Source organism: Colobus angolensis, unplaced genomic scaffold (genome assembly GCF_000951035.1).
Source record: "Colobus angolensis palliatus isolate OR3802 unplaced genomic scaffold, Cang.pa_1.0 Scaffold67, whole genome shotgun sequence".
Classification (NCBI taxonomy): Eukaryota; Metazoa; Chordata; class Mammalia; order Primates; family Cercopithecidae; genus Colobus; species Colobus angolensis.
Window position 1 is genome coordinate 7,038,977 of NW_012120376.1, and position 10,013 is coordinate 7,048,989.

The following is a 10,013-nucleotide window of genomic DNA, read 5'->3' on the forward strand; positions in this document are numbered from 1 at the left end:
TTTTTTCCAAAACAGGGTCTCTGTCACCCAGGCTGGAGTACAGTGGCACAATCTCGGCTCACTGCAGCCTCAGCTTCCCAGGCTCCAAGTGATCCTCCCCGCTCTGTCGCCCAAGTAGCTGGGACTACAGGGGCCATGCCATGACACCTGGCTAATTTTTGTATTTTTTGTAGAGAAGGGGTATCACAATGTTGCTCAGATTGGTCTTGAACTTCTAGGCTCAAGGGATCTCCCCACCTCAGCCTCCCAACGTGCTGGTACTACAGACATGAGCCACCACACTGGCCTAATCTTTTTTTTTTTTTATTTTTAAGATAGTCTCATGCCACTCATGCAAGAGTGCAGTGGTGTGAACATGGCTCACTGCAGCCTCCACCTGGGCTTAAGCGATCCTCCGACCCACCTCAGCTTCCCAAATAGCTAGGATTATAGGAGTGTACCACCACACCCAGGAAATTTGTTTTTTTTGTTTTTTCCCCAGATACAGGATACACTATTGCTCAGGCTGTCTCGAACTCCTGAAGGATTACACAACCAGTCTTTCCACCGTGGCCGCCCAAAGTGTTGGGGTTACAGGTGTAAGCCACCCCATTTAACTTAGTCTATTCTTTGTGTGCTCATTACATGCCCTCATAAAAATACAAAGTCGCAGTTCAAAAAATGTTGTTTTGCCAGGGACCAGTAGCGTGTGCCTGTTGTAGTTAAAAGCTACGGTGGAGGGTGAAGTGGGAGAATTGCTTGCGCCCAGTTCTGGGTTGCAATGCCGTATGTCAGTCAGGTAGCCATGCTAAGTTAGCATCGGTATGGTGGTGTCCCAGGAAGCGGGGACCACCAGGTTGCCTGAAGAGGGTAAACAAGACCCTTGGTCAGAAATGGAGCTGATCGGCCGGGCGCGGTGGCTCAAGCCTGTAATCCCAGCACTTTGGGAGGCCGAGATGGGCGGATCACGAGGTCGGGAGATCAAGACCATCCTGGCTAACATGGTGAAACGCCGTCTCTACTAAAAAATACAAAAAAGACTAGCCGGGCGAGGTGGCGGGCGCCTGTAGTCCCAGCTATTCAGGAAGCTGAGGCAGGAGAATGGCGTAAACCCGGGAGGCGGAGCTTGCACTGAGCTGAGATCCGGCTACCATACTCCAGCCCGGGCGACAGTGCGAGACTCCGTCTCAAAAAAAAAAAAAGAAATGGAGCTGATCAAAACTCACATTGATAATAGTGGGATTGTACCTGTAAATGCTTGCTGCACTCCAGCCTGGATAACACAGCAAGACCTGGTCTCTTTAGAAGAGGAGAAAATGCAGTCTTAAGGTTCATGCCAAATGCAAATTAACCTAACCTTAGGGTGATGTTTGTATTGATTTATAGCTTAATTGGCTTAGTGTCGACTTCAATAATTGGAAAGACTGGGAAGATGATTCAGATGAAGACATGTCTAATTTTGATCGTTTCTCTGAGGTAAGTTCCATTAAATGAACGTCTCCCCACTCCAAGTACACAGTACCTGTCTATGTAGTCAGTTTAAGTTGGTTTTGGGCACCTAATGATATTCATGATGCGTGTTATTTTTAAGACTGTTTTAATGATTTTAAAAGGAATCAGTGTTAGCTACAAAAGTTAATGTATTAAGACTAACACAGCTAGTTTGCTAATTTCCTAATTTCATCATTGGGATTTTTTTTTTTTTTAAGCATGATTGCAGTAGTTGACTTGGATTTTGAAGCCATAAAATAAAACTGTAAACTTTTGACCAGGCGTTTTGGGAGGAGGCCAGCACTTTGGGAGGCCAAGGCTGGCGGATCACGAAGTCAGGAGATCCAGACCATACTGGCCAACATGGTGAAACCCCGTCTCTACTAAAATACAAAAAAAATAAGCTGGGCGTGGTGGCGTGTGCCTGTGGTCCCACCTACTCCTGAGGCTGAGGCATGGGAATTGCTTGAACCCTGGAGGCAGAGGTTGCAGTGAGCTGAGATAGTGCAACTGGACTCCAGTCTGGCGAAAGAGTGGGACTTGGTCTAAAAAATAGACTATAAACTTTTAAACACAAGAATCATAGGCTGGGTGCGGTAGCTCATGCCTGTAATCCCAGCACTTTGGGAAGCCGAGGCGGGCGAATCAGGAGGTCAGGAGTTCCAGACCAGTCTGACCAACATGGGGAAACCTCCCCTCTACTGAAAATACAAAAATTAGCTGGGTGTGGTGGCGTATGCCTGTAATCCCAGCTACTGAGAAGGCTGAGGCAGGAGAATCGTGTGAACCCAAGAGGTGGAGGTTGCAATAAGCTGTGATCGCTCCACTGCACTCCAGCCTGGGCGACAGAGCAAGATTCCATCTCAAAAAAAATACATAAATAGGGTGGGCATGTGACTCACCTGTAATCCCAGCATTTTGGGAGGGTGAGGCGGGCGGATCACCTGAGGTTGGGAGTTTGAGACCAGCCTGACCAACATGGAAAAACCCTGTCTCTACTAAAAATACAAAATTAACCAGGCATAGTAGTGCATGCCTGTAATTGCAGCTACTCGGGAGGCCGAGGCAGGAGAATCACTTGAACCCGGGAGGTGGAGGTTGCGGTGAGCCGAGATCGCCATTGCGCTCCAGCCTGGGCAACAAGAACAAAACACTGTCTCTAAATTAATAAATAAATAAAATTACAACAAAATAGCTGGGCGTGGTAGTGCACCCCTGTAATCCCAGCTCCTCCAGAGGCTAAGGCAGGAGAATTGCTTGAACGCAGGAAGTAGAGGTTGCAGCAAGCTGAGATCACACAACTGCACTCCAGCCTGGGCGACAGAGCAAGAATCATGAGCAAAATCAGAGCAGAATCAGAGCAAAAATCATGGTGAAATGTTTACCATGAGGTATACAAAGAAAAAAGTTTAAAAAAGTCTGTTATCTGAGATGTCACCCAAATAACATGTTGCCATGACTGAAGAATAAATGATTCATCTCTGTGTAGGCAGAATGGACTTTATCAAATGTAGTAGAATAAAACTACAGAAAGAACATTAGTGTGTAAATTGAATGCATACCCATGAAATCCATTTCATGTTGCTATTTGAAACTTTTCATTAACTAGATTTTGTATTTTGGGACCTTAAGAGTTAAATAAAAGAGCGAAGTGTTCAGCTTTATATATGCAACTGCTTATTTAACAATTCTCCGCACATGACTCTGGCACAGTGATTTCAACAGGAAGGGAAGATGTTCTATTCATATTATTAGTATTTTTTAATTGTACCTTACCTGTAGCAGTTGGTGCCACCGTTTACCTAGTTGTGCAAGCCATTGTGTTGTTTAGGCAGGTCTTGAACTCCTGAGCTCAAGTGATCCTCCTGCCTCAGCTTCCCAAAGTGCTGGGATTACAGGCCTGAGCCACCGCCCCCAGCCTTGTAACACTGTTTTGTTTTTGTTTTTTTGTTCTTGTTTTTGTTTTTGTTTGCTGTCTTTGTTGTCAAGTTTTTGTCATCTCCTGAATATCTCTTGAATATGTTCAGTTTTCTCTTGCTGTTTATCTTAAACATGTAGTGTTGTGCTTGGTACATTTAGCATTTTCCTACCCAAAGAAATGTAAAAGTATTCGATAGTGCTTTTCGAGGTAGGGAAACTCTTTCCCAGTTATTCATTTCATTCAAGATAGATTGCCCAAAAAAAAATTTTTTTTTTTTTTTTTTGAGACGGAGTCTCGCTCTGTTGCCCAGGCTGGAGTGCAGTGGGCAGATCTCAGCTCACTGCAAGCTCCGCCTCCCGGGTTCACACCATTCTCCTGCCTCAGCCTCCCGAGTAGCTGGGAGTACAGGCACCCGCCACCTCACCCTGCTAGTTTTTTGTATTTTTTAGTAGAGACGGGGTTTCACCATGTTAGCCAGGATGGTCTCAATCTCCTGACCTCGTGATCCGCCCACCTCGGCCTCCCAAAGTGCTGGGATTACAGGCTTGAGCCACTGCGCCCGGCCCTAAAATTTTTATACTGAATCCTTTTGTGTGTGTTTAATTAATTGAGGTAGGAGCACTTCACATGAAATCTACTCTTTTTAACAGACTATTTGCTGAGATGGAGTCTTACTCTGTCGCACAGGCTGGAGTGCAGTGGCGTGATCTCAGCTCACTGCAAGTTCCACCTCCTGGGTTCATGCCATTCTCCTGCCTTAGCCTCCTGAGTAGCTGGGACTACAGGCGCCTGCCACCGCGCCCAGTTAATTTTCTGTATTTTTAATAGAGATGGGGTTTCACTGTGGTCTCTATCTCCTGACCTCGTGATCCACCCGCCTTGGCCTCCCAAAGTGCTGAGATTACAGGAGTGAGCCACCTCTCCCGGCTATTTTTTTTTTGAGGCGGAGTTGCACTGTTGTTGCCCGGGATGGAGTGCAATGGCACGATCTCAGTTCACTCCAGCCTCCACCTCAAGCAGTTCTCCTGCCTCAGCCTCCCAAGTAGCTGGGATTACAGGCTCCCATCACCACGCCCGGCTAATTTTTATATTTTTAGTGGAGATAGGGTTTCACCATGTTGGCCAGGCTAGCCTCGAACTCCTGACCTCAAGTGATCTACCCACCTTGGCCTCCCAAAGTGCTGGGATTACAGGCATGAGCCACTGAACCTGACAATGCCCAGCTATCTTTTAACTGACTTGTATGTGCATGATACAGTATTGTTAACTGTAGGCATAATGCTGTGTAGCAGGTCTCTGGAACTGTGCATTTTGTATAACTGGAATTTCATACCTATTTAACAGTAGGAAGTCTGCATTTTCCCTTCCCTCCAACTCCTAGCAGCTACCATTCTACTCTCTATTTTTGTGTGTCTATCTTAGGTATCTCATATAATCTTAGGTATCTTATATAAATGGAATCATGCAGTGTTTGTCCCTGACTGGCTTATTTCACATAACATGACATGCTTCAGATTCTTTATTGTGTTTTGTCACATAAGGCAGATTTTTTTCTTTAAGGCTGAATAATCCCTACTTTTAGGCTGAACACATTCCATTGTGTGTTTGACTAATCTTTTTAAGGTTCCTTCCAGGCTGGGTGCGGTGGCTCACACCTGTAATCCCAGCACTTTGGGAGGCCGAGGCGGGCGGATCACCAGGTCAGGAGATCAAGACCATCCTGGCTAACACAGTGAAACTCCATCTACTACTAAATATACAAAAAAATTAATTGGGCGTGGTGGCAGGTACCTGTAATCCCAGCTACTCGGGAGGCTGATGCAGGAGAATGGCGTGAACCCGGGAGGCAGAGCTTGCAGTGAGCCGAGATCACACCACTGCACTCCAGCTTGGGTGACTGAGTGATACTCCATCTCAAGAAAAGCAAAAAGGTCCCTTCCAATTCTAAAATCTGAGTGATCATGTATTTTTGAAGTCTGATTTTTTTCCATGCATATGTGATTTCATTTTTCTAAAATATAAACATTACAGAAATGGTAAACTTTAGAAAATAAGTTTCTCATCATCTGATAATAGTTTAGGTTTAAATCATTTATTGGTTCTTCACAATATCTAAAACCATGATGAGAATACCAGGCTAGCATGGTGGCTCACTCCTGTAATCCCAGCACTTTGGGAGGCCGAGGCAGGAGGATCACTTGAGACCAGGAGTTCGAGACCAGCCTGGCCAATATGGTAAAACCTTGTCTCTACCAAAGATAGAAAAATTAGCTGGGCGTGGTGGTGTCTGCTTTTAATCCCAGCAATTCAGGAAGTTGAGGCAGGAGAATCCCTTGAACCTAGGAAGCAGAAGTTGGCAGTGAGCCAAGATTGTGCTCCTGCACTTAAGTCTGGGCAACAGAGTAAGACCCCATCTCAAAATAGAAAAGGCTGGGCACTGTGGCTCATGCCTGTAATCCCAGCACTTTGGGATGCCGAGGCGGGTGGATCACTAGAGCCCAGGAATTCGAGACCAGCCTGAGCAATGTGGTGAAACACCATGTCTACCAAAACAAAAAATTAGTTGGGTATGGTGGTGCGTGCCTGTAATCCCAGCTACCCAGGAGGCTGGGGCATGAGAATTGAGTGAACCCAGAGGTGGAGGTTGCAGTGAGCTGAGATCACACCACCACACTACAGCTTGGACGACAGAGCTAGGCTCTGTCTCAAAAAAAAAAAAAAAAGAATACCTTTAGATAGATAGCTGTGCATTTACAAATGAATCCCATTCTTTTCCTTAACCACCAGAGATAACCACTATTCAAGTAGAATTTTTAATGTCATACATTGATACCTTGCTGCATGAATAGCTTTGCTTTGCTTTAGGGAAAATTTAGTTTTAATTTCCATATAGGTTTTTAGGATTTTGTGTAATTGCTTATAATCTTCCTTTTCCAGAAGGGAAGATGCTTACATTTATTTTGCATTTTTTAATTTGTGGATATCCGTGGCAGACCTAAGGTTTATTCTGAAACATACAGCATTAATAATTAGGGCCTAACTTAACATCATTTTTAAAACTAATTTTTACACTTCAAATAGATGATGAACAACATGGGTGGTGATGAGGATGTAGATTTACCAGAAGTAGATGGAGCAGATGATGTAAGTCTAAAAGTTTTTTTTCTGTTTTCTTTCATACTATTAAATAGTAAACAACATATTTACAAATGGTTTTATATAGATTCAGGATTACTACTTCTTTTCTAAAAAAGAAAGGGAAAAGCAATTTTTAAAATGTGCCCATTTTTGAGGAATGGTTATCTATCTATTAGGGAACTGGTTTTACCGTAGATCATTCCTAAATGGATCACATTTCCGTATGCATGTTGTCAGGCCCGAGGGCCTCTTCCATCCTTGTCAAGGGGAGTGGTAACCTTCTCTCCTTTCATACAACACATCACATTTCCAAAGAATCATTGTATAGAGACATTATGTATTAATACCTTACTCAATTAAAACAGTTCAGGCCGGTCGAGGTGGCTCACGTCTGTAATCCCAGCAGGCCGAGGTGGGTGGATTACCTGAGGTCAGGAGTTCGAGACCAGCCTGGTCAATATGGTGAAGCCCTGTCTCTACAAAAATCAGCCAGGCATGATGGCAGGTGCCTGTAATCCAAGCTACTGGGGAGGCTGAGGTGGGAGAATTGCTTGAACAAGGGAGGTGGAGGTTGCAGTGAGCCAAGATCACACCACTGCGCTCTAGCCTGGGCAGCAAAGCAAGGCTCCATCTCAAAAAAAAAAAAAGAGTCTGTTTATAGGGATTATTTTGACTAAGAAAGTAAATTAAATAGGTTTTATGTCAGGATTGGTCAGAGACCGTTGAAACAGATGGACTTTGGGAGGCGGAGACAGGTGCATCAGAGTTTGAGGCCAGCCTGGCCAAGATGGTGAAACCCTGTCTCTAGTAAAAATAGAAAACTTAGCTGGGCACAGTGGCAGTTGCCTGTAATGCCAGCTACTTGGGAGGCTGAGGCAGGAGAATTGCTTGAACAAGGTGGGCGGAGGTTGCAGTGAGCCAAGATCTCACCACTGCACTCTAGCCTGGGCGACAGAGCAAGACTCCATCTCCAAAAAAAAAAACAAAAAAAACCCAAAACAGATGGACATTGTAAATCTGTAAGAGGAGGATGAGGATATAATAAACAACTATTCTCGGCCAGGCGCGGTGGCTCAAGCCTGTAATCCCAGCACTTTGGGAGGCCGAGACGGACGGATCACGAGGCCAGGAGATCGAGACCATCCTGGCTAACACGGTAAAAAATACAAAAAGCTAGCCGGGCGAGGTGGCGGGCGTCTGTAGTCCCAGCTACTCGGGAGGCTGAGCCAGGAGAATGGTGTAAACCCGGGAGGCGGAGCTTGCAGTGAGCTGAGATCCGGCCACTGCACTCCAGCCTGGGCAACAGAGCGAGACTCCGACTCAAAAAAAAAAAACTATTCTCAACATCTTGTCAACCCCAGCATCCTGTTAACATCTCCCAGAAAGTTATTTAATGCTATTTAGAAAAATACGTAATATTCATTCAACAGCTAGGATTAGAGTTCACTGTCTTTTGTCAATCTATTTTCTTCATATTGATCCATGTTTTCTCTTTGAATGCTGACATAGGTTAATTTAGGAATGGATTCAAAGGGTGGGCTAAACTGTCACCAAAAGGCACACACCATTTTTTTTTACAGGTAGATAGATCCTCTGCTGTACATCCATTCATCTTAGATTAAACCTAGTCTTAAGTCCAATTACTAAATTTCTAGGCTTGATATAACTACCTACCTGTGCTACTTTAGTCAAAAATAATAGCGCTTGAACTTTTTAAGGTTAACTGTTCAGTTAGCAAACAAGTATTTGATCAGTTCGGTAACTTTATTTTCCCTCTTTCAGGATTCACAAGACAGTGATGATGAAAGTAAGTGTATATAAAAAGTATGTTTACACAGCGATATTTTGCATCAAAAACCAAACTCAAAATAGAGATGTTAACTTCTTTTGAAAAAAAGTAATTTTTTCTTTATGACCTTGAATAAATAAATAAAGCAGAAATGTGAATAGCTTGAGATAGCAAGACAACCTTTTAATTCACTGGGGAACTATATAATTCGATTTTTGGTTGCTTTTCCTTTAAGATATTAAAATTGGTAGATTATTCCCTTGTACTTTATACTAATATTTTTTAAAATTCTTTCAGAAATGCCAGATCTGGAGTAAGGAGTATTGTCATCACTTGGATTTTGAGAAAGAAAAATAACTTCTCTGCAAGATTTCATAATTTGAGAGAATTCCTGAGTTGATAGCTCTAAAGGCAGATGCTGTATTTGCCTACTTTAACCCATTTTTCAACCTGTTTGTTTTTTAAAAGGCTTCACTAAGGGTTGATATGTACCATTGTATGGGGCAATTTTAAGTCAGCTAAGGCAATAACCTTATGCATGAACATTTCCCAGACTTTCATGAAGCTGTTGAGGTCCTAGGCAATTGATGCAGCTGTTTTGATAAATAGAAACATCTCACTTAAGTCTCCTTTTCTTCGTAACATAGATACTGACACTATAGGAAGCTCTCAGCTTAGGAAAAGAGAACTAAATTTTAGATTATAGAACATGGATTCAAAAGTGGCTGGAACAAATTGGCTGACACCTTACTGGTAACCTGCTGTTCTGGTGTTCTTCAGGATTGTTCCACTAAAATTTATTTTTCAAAAAATTTACTTCACATTATTCTATGTAAGTGATCACTTGTCAGTGTTCCAGGTGTATCTTAGCTAAAACTAGAGAATGCCCTAACTTAGATGGTTTTTGAAGCCTATACATTTGGTATTGTTTGACCCTTAAGCTTTTACATCTCTTAGCATGGAGGACGAAGAAAGCTGTACATTGTTGCTTGAGAGTCTGTACATTTAGACCAGATTTGTATTTGCACTGTCAGGTATGGCAAATGAGTGAAAAATGTTTAATACACTATTGGATTTTTTATTTCTTTTTTTGATTCAGCTTATACCAGGGCTGAAAACCTCAATTTATGTTCATGACAGTGGGGATTTTTTTAAATGTCTACATTCTTTCTAATAAACTGTTGGAAGACTTCTTGGCTGTCCTTTTAAGTGTCTGGCTTACTGTAATTTTTATGTATTTACCATTTACTGGAATGGAGTTAATTTTTATTTGAGGAAGAATTTGGGATTATTCCTCTGTTTGAAAAAAGAGGCTTGCTGTAATGTCACAGGAAACCTTTTAAAAGTGGATCTGTAATAGAATATTGTAGATGCACTTTGCAGCAGCTGGAAAAGAAAGTGTTGTGATTTGATTGAAATAAAACTAAATGTGTTGTCCTCCTCTAAATCTTTGAACTTCTGCATTTTGGAGGTTTTCATTCCCTCACAGTTTCTGTAGTTGTCATAACATAGAAACACTATGTATTTCAGCACTTTACGTCGGATATTCAGGACCTGTGTTGCAGGCAGTTAAAGTGCTGGTGATACAAAGATTAATACTTCAGATGATTGCTGAGCTCAGAGAGCTCACAAGCTAGGCTGGGGGAACAAACATGAGACAAAAACTTGATAGGAAGTGCGATAATAGATACGCAT

General features: G+C 42.8%; 1 protein-coding gene across 2 annotated transcripts in view; it reads left to right on the forward strand.

The window, feature by feature from the left end:
* PTGES3 (prostaglandin E synthase 3 (cytosolic)) overlaps positions 1-9,760 on the forward strand; it is a 25,836-nt gene extending 16,076 nt beyond the window's left edge. For both annotated transcript variants that reach the window (XM_011926093.1, XM_011926092.1), the window contains exons 4-7: positions 1,366-1,455; positions 6,473-6,535; positions 8,312-8,336; positions 8,616-9,760. In XM_011926093.1, coding sequence (XP_011781483.1) covers positions 1,366-1,455; positions 6,473-6,535; positions 8,312-8,336; positions 8,616-8,635 — 198 coding nt within the window. In that variant the 3' untranslated portion in view covers positions 8,636-9,760. The remainder of the gene's footprint in view (positions 1-1,365; positions 1,456-6,472; positions 6,536-8,311; positions 8,337-8,615) is intronic.
* The last annotated feature ends 253 nt before the right edge of the window (positions 9,761-10,013 follow it).